Source organism: Rana temporaria, chromosome 1, assembly GCF_905171775.1.
Source record: "Rana temporaria chromosome 1, aRanTem1.1, whole genome shotgun sequence".
NCBI classification, from domain to species: Eukaryota; Metazoa; Chordata; class Amphibia; order Anura; family Ranidae; genus Rana; species Rana temporaria.
The window spans coordinates 606,884,344-606,901,521 of record NC_053489.1 but is presented as its reverse complement, the minus strand read 5'-3'; the positions used below and the strand labels follow the sequence as shown (position 1 = coordinate 606,901,521).

Here is a 17,178-nt window from a genome sequence, read left to right as displayed (position 1 = left end):
AACCGCCCTAATGACAGAAAACATACAGCTGACCGAACCCGCAATGACAGAAAACATACAGCTGACAGAACCGCTATGACAGAACCGCTATGACAGAACATACTGCTGACAGAAAACATACTGCTGACAGAAAACATACTGCTGACAGAACCGCTATGACAGAACATACTGCTGACAGAAAACATACTGCTGACAGAAACATACTGCTGACAGCAGCGCTCTGACAGAACATACTGCTGACAGATACGCTACGACAGAACATACTGTTAACAGAACCGCTATGACAGAACATACTGCTGACAGAACCGCTATGACAGAACATACTGCTGACAGAACCGCTATGACAGAACATACTGCCTGACAGAACCGCTAGACAGAACATACTGCTGACAGAACCGCTATGACAGAAACATACTGCTGACAGAACCGCTATGACAGAACATACTGTTGACAGAACCGCTATGACGGCACATACTCCTGACAGAACGCTATGACAGAAACATACAACTGACGAAACCGCTATGACAGAACATACTACTGACAGAAAGCGCCCTGACGGAAACATGCTACTGACAGACAACCGCTATGCCATGAACACCGTGAGGCAAGAACACGCCATGACACCCCACCAACCGCCCCCCCCCCCTGCTGGACTGCACCCCCTCCCCTTGAACCGTGACCCCCAAAGAAAGCCAGACTATCACAAAAGACTCCCCCCCCCCCCCACGGGGCCATGCTAGGGCACGTCCAGCCCTGGCATTCCTAGGGAACCTGGTGACAGAAAGAACCAGGACCATGGGTGTCCCCTTACTCCATGCCCCGGGAGGGATGAACAGCTAAGAGGGAAAACCCCCCCCCCCCTGCCTGGCTGAGCGAGGCATCCGGTGCATCCGCCCCCGCCATGCCAGCACCATGGGAAACAGAGAGGTTTAACCATCACCAGCATTAGACTCCCGGCCTACCGTGCAGCCACGCTGAGCTCTAGGAGAAACGGCGGCGGTCCTTTGCAGATGCAGGGACAGAGCCCTAGCAGTGGCCAAACAGGCTGGTGGTTGGACGGACGTTCGCTAACCCCCCCCCCCCGGCGCGAGCATCGGGGGAAGAGGACGGGCGGCACACTCAATGCCTAGATGGAGCCCTGGCAGCGTGGGTGGGCAGGTGGATGTACGGCCCCCCCCTCTCTCCCGGCGCGAGCGCCGGGAGAAGCGGGCGGCCTCCTCAATGCCAGATGGAGCCGCGCGTGGACGGATGGATGGACAGCCCCCTCCCCCGGTGTGAACAAGCAATGAACTGTCTAGAGCACCGGGAGTGTGAGCGGTGCGGCTGACCCCCCCCCCCCCAGCTTGGCATGAGCGCCGGTGAATAAAAGGGGGGCTGCGAGGGTCGCAAAGCAGACTCCGACCGATGTGGACGGGGGGGGGGGGTACGCCCCCCAGTCCACAACGCCCCAAATCACCCTCGATGCAGCCAGCATGCGCAAGATAAAGGGTAGGTGGCGGGCGGTCCCCCCTCGATGATAACCCGGCGTGCACCCCGAAAGACGCGGGCGGCCCCCCCACCATAGCCGGCATGAGCAACGAAGGTAGGCAGATAGCTGGCAGCCGCCCTGCATGAACCGGAAGTGACGCAGCTACCCCAGAAAATCCCACCGACGCCCGGAGATTAGAGGGGAGGCGGGATAAATAGCCCTCTGACTCCTCTCAAACACAGGCTAACCTGCGGCCTAGCCTTAACACTAGTTCCTCAAGCAAGAGGTCCATGCTGCTCACAGGTGAGCCGGCTCCAACAGTATGATCGCCTCACTGCAGGTGCTCGCCCCAGTCGCAGCTAAAGCAATGATACAAGGAAAGTCTGGATGGATGCACACCAAACTGAGATCCAAATGCCTTTATTAACATAAAAACATGAGGAGCACTACATGTACAAGCAAGGGAGGCATGGCTTACATGTTTCGCACACAAATGTGTTTTTATCTCGCAGAGCTGTGATAAAGCACAAAACAAGTAAGCCATGCCACCCTTGCTTGTAATGTAGTGCTTCTCATGTTCTTCATGTTTTTATGTGAAAATAAAGACATTTGGATCTCAGTTGGTGTGCAACTATCCGGACTTTCCCTTCATCACATCAGTTCCTATGAAAGTGGAGCATACAGCACAACTTTTTTAGGGACAATTTTGGCAAGATTAAGTAGCATTGTGAGAAAATCTTCCCAGTCTCAGGAAAAATATGCAAACTTCATGTTTGGATATGAAGGGACCTCAGCACTGCAAGACAACATCCAGGCCTTAAATAGCAAATGGCCACATTTGGCTCTACCAGAGTTTTCTGTATCTCAGACCTGGGTAGCGAGTTGTGCATTCAACTTCATTTTAATCAAATAATATATAAAGCCTTTAGGTGTGGTTCACCAGATCTTCAATACCAAAGAGTCAGCGGGGGTCAGTATGTAAACACTTAAGTGCTATGGTGAGTTTGTGTAGAACCTTTCTCACATAAATATGGCCTTGTATGCTGGGCTTGCCAGGGATACCTTTTTATTGCTAGTCTCAAACTTGCAGTGACAGTGATGACAATATGCTTCCATCATAATGCTTATCTCCAATTTTGTTTTAATGTTTAAAGTATCTTATTGCTTGTGCTTGCCTCAACTTACATTTTTTAAACAGCTAGCTGAGCAGTTTTTATATCTGCAGCTTTATAGGTTACATGTAGCTTACAAAAAGCCTAGTTTTTGCAGTAACGACAAGAAGTTATTACTGGATTTATATACACAGGTAATGAATGTTATGCATATCCAACACTTGTGTAGCTCCATGTCTATCTCTGAATGGCTCTTCCATCAATGGAAGTGAAGAGCTTCTTTACTGTAGGTGCTGCAAATGTTTCCTAAATAGTACATTAAGCAGGAGTGTGCGCAGCCATTTAATTTGGTATACACTTTCTAGTCAGGCATGTAAGGCACAATAGGTTGATGTCAAGAAACACGCCTCTGCCAATCTTGTAATCCAGGCACTCTTCCAGATAGTATAGCCTGGTCTATAGACAACCACTCTACAGTTGATGTACAGCTTGCTTAAACTACAATTCAACCTAGTTGCAGTGGTGAGGTGTCTGTGCTCTACATCCCCCACTCTCATCAGCATGTTCACTTCCAGCGCATGTGCCTTGCAGCATAGCCTGACTGCTAGCGCTAGCACTCCTTCTAACAAGTCTGAGTGCTGCTGTGTAACACATTACAGGATGATGATACAAAGGACAGATTCAATTAAAGTCAATAAGACTAGTTGCATTTTAAAATGTATTTGATATTTTTTAAAAATGCTCTCACTACATTCATTGGAGTTTTTATATATCTTTGAACTTCATTGTTATTGGAACTATAATTAGGTATAAAATTACCAGCTGACATGACTGCTTTATGTAAGTTAGATGAATAGAAGATCAGCACATAGATTGATCAAGTTCTCATCTAGGACTACACATCATTATTAAACTTTGTTATTGGCATAGTTCTATATAGTACACATCTAATCAAACACGTATTTTCCCAGCCATGTACAGATCCCTCAGTTGACAAGGAGGATCAAAGTTATGCGTGCTTACATATTCTTTAATATTTAATTTGACATTGTTTTCAAATCATAATCTTCCAAGTGTTTCCACTTTGTCATGCTGGCATTGTATTAAGTGTAATTTTTCTTGCATTTTGTATTATTTTTAGAAATCTAAGCAATAACAAGATTACTGATATTGAAGAAGGAGCCTTTGAGGGAGCCAATGGAGTGAATGAGCTCATCCTGACAAGCAACCGAATAGAGAATGTTCACCATAAAATTTTTAAAGGCCTGGATGGACTAAAATCTCTGTACGTATTTTGATATTTAATCCTGGCTTCCATTAAAGTAACTAATCAGAACCTGCTGAAAAATGGGTATGGCATATTAATATATTTTAAGGAGTCCTTTGAAAAATCTTCATCTGTTGCAGATAAGGATAAGCAATGTTTTAAATATTATGGAATTATTGAACCAACATCAGCCTCTGCTATGTAGGATTGATTCCACTAGCACTTTAAATTTCAGCATCGTTAATGGAGATCCTTGTGAAGGCCAACATGGGTTATCTTGTTTACATGTTGATCCTTTTAATTCAGCTTAAGCAACCATTTTCGCAGATGTGCTCATAGGAACATAAAAATAAAATCTCCTCTTACATCAACCATGATCAGTGAACGGTATTGCTTGCAATTTTTACATTAAACTAAGCCATGGAGCCCATACTTCTCTCCAGATAGACAGGCATGAACAATCAGAAACTAGTAGAAGCAAAATAGTCTGTGTGATTATCAAGTTTGTTTCACTATTTGTCTGTATCTAGTAACGCTTAAGAAATGTAAAAATGAGGATCTATAAGTTAAACATGACTTGCTCCTGCTTAGTGATTTAGAAAGTAATGAAACCAGTGAGACAGAACAAGAGCTAGGCAAGTAGAATTTCCAGCGGGAGGTTAGCAGTGGTGGCACCAAGGCATGTTCATTTTTTAATGATGCATTTTTCAAATATACTTATGCACACAAACTATTTGTTTATGTGAGCTTCATTTTTGGCAGTATAGAAAATAATAAAAACTGTTATATGTACTGTACATCCAGTTGGTAAATCTTTGCAACAAGTGGAGCTAATGCCAGAGCTGGTGTGGTTACACTGCATGATGGTGTCTTGAAGATTTATCAGCGACTGTGGTGTAAATGATTGAGTCCAGGCACCTTGGGTATATCCTAGGCAGGATCAATTTTAAATTCTGCTCTACAGCCTGTGCATAACACTGAGCATCTAACAAAACTAAACTTTTTTTTATTTCCTCTTTTGCAGGATGCTGAGAAGTAATCACATTAGCTGTGTGAATAATGACAGTTTTACTGGCCTGAGCTCTGTGCGATTACTTTCTCTGTATGACAATCAGATTGTCACAGTTGCCCCTGGAGCATTCGACACATTGCATTCCCTGTCTACACTGTAAGTAATGTCTTAAAGTACAGAATGTTCATACCGTTGTGTGACCTTCCTCTGAATAACTAACTTCTTTATTACTGGAATTATATAGGAAACCCCATCAGCTTGGTTGAAGGCTCGTGCTGCACTAAGTGGGGGCTTTGCTAAAGCCTGTAACTTGTTCACTGTGCAGAAAGTACACCTTTAGCCATGCCATTTGCCATATTTAATTGGGGTGTGTAAAGTGCAATAACCCATGGTAACCAATCACATTTGTTTTAAATCTTCAATCAATTTGTTATAAAAAATAACCTATTGAGCAGGGTATATGGTCAAAGTCCTGTAGTCTACATAAGTGCCTTGCTTTGCTATGAAACTGCCAATCTGCAGCTAAAGGAAGTATATGGATAAACGATACAAACAGAATAGGACTTGTTAATACAAAGACAATTATCCATCTTGGATCTTACTGTAATAGTTTTTGTAGTGGACAGAAACAACATAGGATATTTAACTCATTATGACCTCCACGAGAGTCCGTTTCCTAGCCTGGCTCCCTTCTTGCATGGCATAGCCTTCTCCATATCTGTTATTGTCCAATTACTCTCAAGCTCCTCCAAACCTCATCTCCCTACATAACCTTTTTTTGGTAACTGCCAGGGTGGAGCAAAGGGTAATACTTGAGTGGCAATTCTGAATCTGCTGGGACTGCTTACCTCACATCCGAGATGGTGGCGCCTAGCGACAGTCTCAGGACTTTTGGTTGTTTACATAAGGGAGGTTTTTATGGGTAAATAACATGCGTTAAAAAAAATCATATACTTTTATGTTGTTAAAACAATTGGTCTAGAAACAGGCTCTTTAGAAGCTGAGTGCAATTTTGGCATATCAACAGGTATTTTTCTGCCCTTGCAGGGACTTTAAAAAGAGTATGGCCAAGCTTTTTTTTTTTGGCCATATGTCTTTTGTGGGTCACAGGAGTGCATTTACTTTTGCTCTCTTGTGACTCAGATTCAGAGCTGCTCCAAGCTTGGGAAGGATCCCGACAATATTGTCTTCTGGATTGACAGCTGGCTCTGCCTCTCAACGTGCCGCCTGTGCCCTCCCAGGGGCAGAGCACCGAGCAGTGGCTGACAATCACTGCTTTGTGCTCTGGGCAGACTGAGATCTGAGCAATCAGTGGTCAGAGCTGATATAGATGCAACATCACACCGATGCTAGCATAGAGGTGAGTATGAATGTGTTTTGTTTTTTAACTCAAACTTATCCTATTTTTTGTGTGGAATTGCTGTGTACTTGAGGCTGTCAAAATGCCCTCTTTTGCAGCACGTATTAGGTGACAGGTACACTTAAAGATAGAATGGATTGTCATTATGTTAAATTCCCAGCTATTCTGTGGGTCACAAGGACAATAAGACTCTTACTTCTTCATCTATATGAAATGTGACACTATACACCTAGCCGCTAATTTCCGAAAATGAAGATGGCATGTTTATGAAGGGAAGGATTGTCAGTAGAGAAGGAATGAAGTGCCGAGATGCCAGGGTTACGGGGGATTGCGAGGGAATTCATTTCTGTAACTGGCATGTAATCAAGTCTGCTGTCAGTTTGAATTGGAAAACTGCTCCGTGACGCTGCAGACTAGATGAAATCTCAAGTAGACAAATTAATGAAATTGCGCTTGTCAGTTAAAATCCAATAACAAAAAAGTAATCCGCCTTTCATTCCTCTATCAGGTGGCTGCTTTGTGTGAGAGGTGTGGTTTAGCAGAGAGTCAGATGGGTAATATACTGAAATAACCTGTTAAATGAGCTGAATTAGGGATTCATGACAATCTGAATGCTAGCTCGTTGTGAATCACTGAAAGGATATCCAGAGCTGGCTCTGAGGAACAAAGGTTTACCTGCTGGCTTACCTCAAATATTCAAAAAGTAAACAGTTTTAGATGCGCCAAGATTATTGTACGAGTTTTTATTTAACTCTGTATACACTAGACAGCAAGAGATACGTATGGTTTACTACAGGCGTATCAGGAGAGCTGATTTACTAAAATAATTAAGACTGTTCATTACGGAAAGTATGTCAAGTGGATGTTCACTGAACATAGCAAATAAGGTAAAGCTAGTGCTCACTTCAATCATCAATTTATACCAGGAAATGTTCTGTTTTATTTCCCATGTGCATTATTGGATAAACAAAGCAAACACAACTTATTACTGAGCTCATACTTTCTCAGTGAACAGCCTCTGCCCATTAGTAAATCAACGCTAAGGCTGGCCCTAGACCGTTCGAATCTCAGCCAATTCAGCAGGAAAACGGCAGAGATTCAAACAATGTATGGGCAGGCTGAATGTACCAAGCTGATCGATCAACTTGGGTGCAATCTTCCCTCTCCCTCCCTCCATACACCCACCATCTGGTTTTGCATGTGATTATTGCTAGTGGCTAGTATAGCTGCTAGTAAAAAAGCTTCTTCTCCAAGATGCCAACAGCTTTCCTTAACTCCAAAAACATTCTGGTAGGTTAATGGCTCCTGCCTAAATTGGGCCCTAGTATGAGTATGTATGAATGTGAGATACGGACCTTAGATTTTAAGCTCAGTGAGAGCAGGGACTGATGTGAATGTACAGTATGTAAAGGGCTGCATTTAATATCATCGCTACTGTATATAAATACCTGCATGGTGACTTATATTCAGATACTCCAGCGATGGGTGTCTTGGAACTGAAAATGGGCCACCAGGAGTGCTTAATGTGTGAAAAACAGCAGAAAAAAGGCTTAATTTCAAAAGCTAACAGGCAAGATATTTATCCTATTTTCAACAAGGTGAGTTCTTTTAGTGCTTGAGTCCAATGGGATTTGAAAATTATAGTCAGATGGCTAAATTAGACCGCATATCCTTGTAATAAAGCATAGTGAATTGAGCATTATGAAGCAAAGTACATACCATTGCTTCCTGCATTCTGATATGGTAACCGATACTCATGTATACCTATAATTATACAGACCATGAAGATGTCATGGTAAAAAAAAAACATATTTTGTGCATTCACAGATGCCTAGAAGGGTCAGTGTTGCCAAAAAAAAAAAAAAAGGATACATAAAATACCTATAATTTTTTTCACAACTTTATACTAACATTATATTATTCTTTAACGAAATATGAAAAACATTTAGAGGTTGGGTGTTAAATGTAGATCATCATTAAGATTTTTAGGTAGTTAAAAAGTTCAGTTTCAATTATCTGCTCTATATAGATAGATGTATAGAAAAAGGAGAGTCTTTAAGGAAAGAGGAATGGAAGGATCTGGTTCCAAACAGAAACTAAGGACTGAGCCTAAAGACATACAAATATTCCCCAATCTGACCCTTAACTGGCTGGTTTGGGTAAATGCTGAGGCTGCCTGTAGGCACCTAAAGGGGTTGTTAAAGGAAAAAAAAAAGTCCTCCTTCACTTACCTCACCCTTCGATTTTGCTTTTAAATGTCCTTATTTCTTCTGAGAAATCCTTACTTCCTGTTCTTCTGTCTGAACTCCACACCGTAAATGCGAGGCTTTCTCTCTGGTGTGGAGAAAGCCTCTTGAGGGGGCGAGCAGGAGTGTCAGGACGCCCACTAACACACAGCTCATTTCTCTATCTGCAAAGTAGAGAGCGTCCTGACCTCCTGCTCACCCCCTATCCCCTCAAGAGGCTTTCTCCACACCAGGGAGAAAGCCTTGCATTACTGTGTGGAGTTACAGAGAGAAGAACAGGAAGTGATGATTTCTCTAGAAGAAATAAGGACATTTAAAACCAAAATGGAAGGATGAGGTAAGTGAAGGAGGACTGCACTAAGGTAAAGGAAGCTATTTAGGGAAAAAAAAATATCTTTACAACCCCTTTAAATTAGATAGAAAATTTCACTGGTTTCTACAAGTAACACCATTATTTTCCTTTTTGCTGGCAGCTGAAAATACCAGAGCATTTAAATGGCAATAATAAAACATTTTGTTTTATCAGTTAGTATATTTTTTTACTTTTATAATATCGGGTGAGAACAAAAAGACAGAGTTTTTCATTGATAGGAGACGTGCTGCATTTCTACATCTGGAAACTATAAATATATAATAAAAATGTCAAAACCTGCATGAATCAAACTAAATGTACCATCTAAGACATTTTAAAGTTTATGTAATGCAGAGCATTAGTCCAAAAAAATGTGTAGTAATGATGATCATAACTATTACCATGAACATCATTGTTATCATTCTTTAAAAAAAAAAAATTGTCATCAATTGATCCATTCCAGGCTTATTTAGAAAATATAATACAGCTGGTGATCAAAAAAAAGATGGATCACAATTCATCTATTTTCCAGATAATCACAAAAAATCCCTCTGCAACATTAACATTACTGTTACGTCAAAAGCCATGTTCAGGATTTTAATATCAACAACTTTCATTAAAATAATACCTGGTAATACTGCCATGAAGGCCCTTGTTCAGGGACTTCCTTAAATAGGGTGAACACCCTATAATCAAAATGCTTAAAGGAGTTGTAAAGGCAGAAGGTTTTTATCTCAATGCATAGAATGCATTAAGATAAATAACCTTTTGTGTGTAGCAGCCTCCCCAACATCCTCCTAATTACTTACTTGAGCCCATCACTCTCCAGCAAATGTCCACGAATGTCTTAAGCCTCGTACACACGACCGAGTTTCTCGGCAAAAAACCAGCAAGAAACTTGCTGGGAGATATTTTTTTGACAAAGGAAACCGGTCGTGTGTACATTTTCGTCGAGGTAAACTGTCGAGAAACTCGACGAGCCAAAAAGAGAGCAAGTTCTCTATTTCCTTGAACGGGAATGGAGAAAATTGGCTTGTCGAGTTCCTCGACAGCCTAACAAGGAACTTGACAATGAAAACTATGTGTTTTGCCTGTCGAGTTCCTCGGTCGTGTGTACGAGGCTTAAACCTTCTGGACACTCCTTCTGATTGGTTGAAACACAGCAGTGGTGCCATTGGCTCCCGCAGCTGTCAATTAAAGTTTGTCAGTCAATCATGGGAGAGAGGGGGTGGGCCAGGTCAGGGTCAGGGCTCTGTGCCTGAATGGAACACAGAGCTGTAACTCTGCTCCAGTGCCCCCATAGGATGCTGCTAACTGAAGGGCACTTGATCGGAGGGAGTGGACAGGAGCATCAAAGAGGAACCCGAGAAGAAGAGGAACCCGGGCTTGCTCGTTGCAAACCAACTGCACAGAGGAGGTAAATATAACATGTTTGCTAGTTATTTTATTTATATTTTTAAAACAAGATTTTACAATCACTTTAAGGCTTGGTTCACAATGCTGTGACTTGGGATTCGACTTGTGAGACCTCAAGGTCACGTGACAATGTGAAATCCCATGTAGTCAACAAGAGCTGTGCTACCTAGCACTACTGAAGTTGCTTCTACCTTAGAAAAGGTTCCTGTACTACTTCAAGGTGACTTCTATCTGATTTGTGCTCATAGACTTTGAGGGAAGTTGCTTCCAAGTCGGATCCTCATCTATATTGATGTGATTTGGATCTGACATTACAGAAAAGATTACCCAGGCATTCCCTGATGTTGCTTCAAAGTTGCATCAGTCCGCACCCAATTTGCATAAAATTGCTTGACTTTCAGGTTGCAGCAGTGTGAACCGAGCCTCCATCAGAACTGAAGCAATGACATGACCCTGCTGCTGGGAGAGTATCACGTAGACAATGAAAATAGTGTATTCTAAAAGGCCCCTGTGTATAATGCACTTTAGCAAAATAAATTTTATGCAGTTGGGCGTTACATCTACTTTAAGTATCAAGTCTTCTTTATTGCATATTTGTTAGTGCCTGTGTAACTTTGCCTGTGGACAAAATGTGAATTGTCATTTTCTATTACAGGAACCTTCTGGGGAACCCATTTAACTGTAAACTGTCACCTGGCCTGGCTGGGAAACTGGCTTAGGAAGAAACGTATTGTGACTGGAAATCCAAGATGCCAAAAACATACTTCCTGAAGGAGATTCCCATACAAGATGTTGCAATACAGGACTTTACCTGTGATGATGGTAAGAAATCAACTACTATACTAGATTTTGTGTTGGATCATATATGGATTACTATAGGATTAACCCTATAATAGAAATAAATATAAAAATAATGATGAGGGCTTTGGTGAGCAACAAACCTCCAGTTGTCCCTGATTTAGAAGAAGAACGTTTCTATATTTCCAACCTTGGAAATTGGCATGCTTTTTTAGCAAATTATGGACATGAGTCTTCTCTGTGTCTTGTTACATTAGGCAGTTTGTGTTACAGTTCAAATGTCTTTGGACTACAGTATAAAACAACATTTACAAAGCTGTTTCAAGAGCAGCTCTGAATTAACTGCAGTACAGTAGAGGAAATGATGCAACTCTGCTAAGGCCAGTTGGTTTTTTATTATTTTTCAGCTGGCAGGGCAGAGCTGACTGAGTAGGCATTTCAGAGGTTCTCTGGGTGGTACTGTAGCCTCTTTCCGTCATTCTGTAATCGGCACCCTCTGTCCTTTAGATCTACATTTTTGTATCTGGGGGAGGGGAGGTAACAGAATAATTTCTTTATAAATGATCAGAAATCTGTATAACTAGACTGCAGTGGTAAAGTGAATATTTAAGAATGCAGAGAGACTTTGATTAAACCCATGACCAGAAGATTGTAAGGTTCCATAATTCCAGGTTAGTGGTTGATTTAATGCAGCAGAATGGCTTGATGTACTCCAGCACATCTGTAATAAAACTAAAAGACCTGGACCTGTTGGAATCATTATGCTATTTGTGTATACAGAGTATGTGTGTGTGTGTATGTATGTATGTTACTGACTGGCAGGATTGTGGTCACCTGGGTTTCTCACATACATATGGTGAGGGCATCAGGGTTTATGACCGAAGTCAAGAAAATAAACGATTGCATGTTTACATTGATTTTTCGTCTGATCCTGAAAGATGAAAAATAGGGTTTTCATCCATTAAAAAAAAATGGATGTTCACGGAAGCGGATAAAAAACAGATGTAAATAGATGATCATCCAATTCTTCATCCATTTTCCATAGGAATGCCGCTTTATTTTCATCCTTCAACGGATGGATGAAAACAGACGAATGGTCTGTGTGTGTGAAAGGGGCCTTATTCTGTATACTGTGGGAGCCTACTGCTGGGTGAAAAAAATGGCTGATGGCAGAACGCTAAAAAAGTGCTGCCTGCTGATCTTTGCAAACCCATTAGGTAACACCTTGTTGTTAGGAACTGACCCTGAGTTTGATTAGTGGATTGAATGAGCAGATTTTTTTGTTATTTTATGGTATTGACTTGCTGTACAAAGCCCTCCTGCACCAAAGCTCTAGTGTGTTTGCTGCCTTGCTGTCTCGTGCCTGGTTTAACACCCCCAATACCTGGTGATGAAACTTAGCCTCCTTTTACAATATGTATCTTGCAGATGAATATCCTGAAAATTCACAAACATATGCAACACATCTTGTGTAAAATGACTGCTATTTATCTTCTCCATCTCCAGCCCCCCCATTTGAAAAGCTTAGGACTCTGTTAAAGACTTATAATGACTAGAGCACAATGAACTTGCCTTATGCGCGTACACACGATCATTTTTCGGGTTGTAAAAGAACTAAGGTATTTTAAAAATGTCATTTAAAATGATCGTGTGTGGGCTTCAGAGCATTTTTCGGGTTCTGAAAAACGACCAATTTTTTTTCGAACATGCTCTATTTTTTAACGACGTTTTAAACTATGTCGTTTTAAGGTTGTAAAAATGATTGTGTGTGGGCTTTAACGACCTGAAAAACCTGCGCATGCTCAGAAGCAAGTTATGAGACGGGAGCGCTTGTTCTGGTAAAACTAGCATTCGTAATGGAGATAGCACATTCAACACGCTGTATACAGACTGAAAGATGCGAATCGTCTTTTACTAACACAAAATCAACTAAAGCAGCCCAAAGGGTGGCGTCATCCGCATGGTACTTCCCTTTATAGTTCCGTCGTACGTTGTTTGTATGTCACCCGCGCTTTGCTAGAGCATTTTTTTTCACGATCGTAGTGTGGACAATGTCGTTTTAATGATGAAGTTGAAAAAAACAAACGTTTTTTTCTAGAGCCTGAAAAACTTAATTTTTTACAACTCGGAAAATGATTGTGTGTACGCGCCATTAGACTCTTATGCCGCATACAGACGGTCATTTTTTGCGATGGAAAAAAAATGAAGTTTGAAGTGATGACAAAAAACGACATTTTTGAAAACTTCATTTCAAAAACGATGTAGCATACACACCATCGTTTTGAAAAATTATGAACAAAGTGACGGCACTCTAAAGGGGAAGTTCTATTTGCCTTGAGGCTGCTTATAGCTGGTTACTTGTTAGTAAAAGACGATTCATGCTTTTTTGTCTGTTACAGCGTGATGAATGTGCTTACTCCATTATGAATGGTAGTTTTACCTCCCGTCTCAAAACTTGCTTCTGGGCATGTGCGGGTTTAAAAACGTCATTTTTGCCCACTCACGATCATTTTTTATGACACAAAAAATGACATTTTAAAAAATGACATAAAAAATTCGAGCATGTTCGAATTTTTTTTTTTGTCATTTTTCAGAAGACATAAAATGACATTTTGCCCACACACGATCATTTTAAATGACATTTTAAAAATGTCATTTTATTTCATCACAAAAATTGACCCGTCTGTACGCAGCATTACTGAATCACAAATAAAAGGGAAATGAAAGAGTAATTGGTTTGCATAGCTCCCCAACTGTTCTGATTTAGAGGGACTGCCCCTGATTGGAACAAAGTCCCTCTGTCCTCTCCTTTGGTCTGATCTATATAGTTGTATAAAAATGCACTACTTATCTATCAAAAAGTGTTTCGCCAGTGCTAAACTTTTCATCCAAATTCTAAATTGCTGCATTTGTACATTTCAAAAGCCAATATAATAGTTCCCTCTTTTCCATCTCAAGAAGTTGGGAGGTATGGGTTTGTGTTTTATTTCAAGCATGATTTACTGACCATCACTGTTTTTTCTTTGAAAACTTCAGGCAATGATGACAACACTTGCTCACCACTCGCTCGTTGCCCAGCAGAATGTACCTGCTTAGATACAATGGTTCGCTGCAGTAACAAAGGACTAAAAGCATTACCTAAAGGCATTCCTAAGGATGTCACAGAGCTGTAAGTAATAATACATAATATTTTAGTTACTGTGTTTAAAGAATTTCACTCTGTGTAATAATGCGGGTGCTATTTTAAAAACTAAGAAGTGTTACTATCTTTACAATTAAAGGAACGGCTAAGATTATTGATATTAAACCTTTATTTTTTATTTTGTTTTATAAAATGTTTTCAGCAGCTGCTTTTATACTTACTCTAAGTATGCAGCTTCTTTATCTTTTAAGCCTCGTACACACGGCCGGAGGAACTCGAGCGGGCGAAAACACATTGTTTTCCTCGTCGGGTTCCTTGTTAGGCTGTCGAAGAACTCGACAAAGGCAAGTTTCTCCATTCCCGTCGAGGAATATGAGAACTTGCTCTCTTTTGTGGCTCGTTGAGTTTCTCGACAGTTTCCTCAACGAAAATGTACATACGACCGGTTTCCTCGGCAAAAAAATATCTCCCAGCAAGTTTCTTGCTGGTTTTTGACGAGAAACTCGGTCGTGTGTACGAGGCTTTTAGGCTTACTTTCATCACTGGGGCCACGCTGCGTTAGTGGTAAATCGCCCGCTCGTTTTAGCCAACGCTTTATCTAAGCGTTTTTCGGCAGGGCACTTTTAACCCCTGCTAGCGGCCTAAGAAAGGGTTAAAACTTCCTGTGTTGTGGGCGCTTCCGAAGTACTTTTCAGGCACTTCGAAAGTGCTGCCCAATGCATTCAAATGGGCAGGGGCAGTTTAGGAGTGCTGTATACAGCGCTCTCAAACCGCCCCAAAATGCTGCTTGCAGGACTTTTGTAACGTCCCGCAAGTGCACCGCCCCAGTGTGAAAGCACTTGAGCTTTCACACTAGAGTGGCATGGGAGGCGGTTTTCAGGCACTTTACAGGTGCTTTTTTTTTTAGCGCTGAAACGCCTTAAAAAATGCCTTCAGTGTGAAAGTAGCCTAAATCATTGTCTTTGTACCTATTTTCAATTGAAAGTAAACTGCTGAATTCGATTTTTATCTACAGGTAAGCTTATAATAAAACTTACCTGTAGGTAAAATGAATATGTCCATAACATGCACCGTTTAGGGGATATTCCAGTGAGCAGCAGCAACCCATGACATCCCTTCAGAGCTCTGTGCCACAGCCGTGACTCTGCCACGTATGCGCGGGTAGTGACATCATCTTGGCTAGACCATTCAAGCGTCTGAAGCCTGTGAACCCATAAGGAAGACCAGGTGAAGATGGGAAGGCTTGTGCTAGCAGTGACAGCGTGCCGCTCGGAAGGCTTGTTTCACGGTCTTTCATATTGTGCTGGTATGCAATGCATTCTAGCACATTATGCCTTTACCTTGCAGTGGGAAATCTTTTTTTTTTTCTTTTAAAGTTTACTACCACTTTAAGCTGGTGCCATGACCACTGCCACAGGTTTCCTGTTCAATGGTGGCTCCTTCCTCTTGCAGCATTCTAGAGAGCCACCACTGCATGCAGGAACTGAGTTGTGTCTCCATACACTGTGTGCATTAATAGAAACACACAGTCATGTAGCTAAGGATGGCAAGGCACTCCCTTGATCCTCCCTTGTCTTCCTCCTCCCATCTCCAAGCCAAAAAACTGTCTGGTACTGCACTCTTACCTGTGAAGACCAGATGTTTAGGGATGGCAACACTGAGAGAGAAGGAGCCTGCAGCATTGAAAGCTGTAAACTGCAACTCCCTGGTGAGAATCTTAACACATAGATACTGGGGAATGTGTATTTTGTTGTGCTAAATGTGTTGAACTAAAAAATACTGAGGGTGTAATACTGCTTTTAGGCAAGTTAAGTGAGGAGGAGCTGCCACGAGACATGAAGTCTGTGAATAAGATTTGGCTACAGTTCTACCTTAGCTTTCGTTGCTACTTATACTAGTACTGTCATTTAATTAGTTTGCATGTTCTCCTGTGCCTGCTTGGGTTTCCTTCAGGTTCTCTGGTTTCTTCTCACAATCCAAAGACGGTTAATTGCCTCTAGTATGTGTATGTATGAATTTGAGATAGGGAGGGACCTTATGATTGGTAAGCTCCTTGAGGGCAGGGACTGATGTGCATGCACAATATAAATGTAAAGTGCTGTGTAATTAATGGTGCTATAAAGGTACCGGTAATAACTAAATACAATACATATTAGACTTAGACCACACATTACTGAATTGTTATGATAGTGTGGCTTCCACATATACATTCCAATGTACTGTACATGTGTGTGTATATATATTATATATATATATATATATATATATAGTTATATATATATATATCTATATATATATATATTATATATAATATATATATATATATATATATATATACATATACAATGGTGTGAGTGTTTTTATAAATAATTAGAGACTCAATCCTATTTGATGGCTACCAGGTCCACATACTGAGAAATGTACTTTGTAGTGTATTTAAGGAAGCCAAAACAAATCCATGCTTACATGGAGAGAATTTACAACATTTTAGTAAATATTGTTTCTGGGTCAGATTGCAAACTAGCACCCCAGGGCTGCTAGACACAAAGTGCTTTCCCCATATGCCATCATGCTGCTGTTATATTACATGGTTATTTTTTTTTACACACTACTGCCTTTACAGTGGAGACCATCTTAAGCCCTTATAAAAACTCCAACAAAATAGCAGGCAGCAGATTTGTTCTATAGATAATGCCATTATGCATGCTGCTGACTCAGAAAATACATTTATAAGCTTTAGTACTTTTGCATTTTCATTGCACTCATCACCATCGTTTATCTTGCTTCCTCTGGGATTGTAGAAAATTTACCTTGATGTGAAACCTTTTAATGCTTCTGCACAGTGATGGATTTTGTTCCATATTTGTGTTATAGGTACCTGGAATGGAAATCAGTTTAACCTTGTCCCGAAGGAGCTGTCCAATTATAGGCACTTGACACTTATGTGAGTAAAAGTAGCTATCGTTTCCTGCAGTTTTAAAGACCAGAGTTTTATGTTCTTTTAT

General features: G+C 41.1%; 1 protein-coding gene across 1 annotated transcript in view; it reads left to right on the top strand.

Moving 5' to 3' along the window:
* The window catches only part of SLIT2 (slit guidance ligand 2), a 397,141-nt gene that overhangs the window by 333,259 nt on the left and 46,704 nt on the right, over positions 1-17,178 (top strand). The window contains 7 exon segments of the mRNA XM_040335198.1: positions 3,722-3,865; positions 4,872-5,015; positions 10,889-10,916; positions 10,918-10,990; positions 10,993-11,055; positions 14,068-14,203; positions 17,052-17,117. Coding sequence (XP_040191132.1) covers positions 3,722-3,865; positions 4,872-5,015; positions 10,889-10,916; positions 10,918-10,990; positions 10,993-11,055; positions 14,068-14,203; positions 17,052-17,117 — 654 coding nt within the window.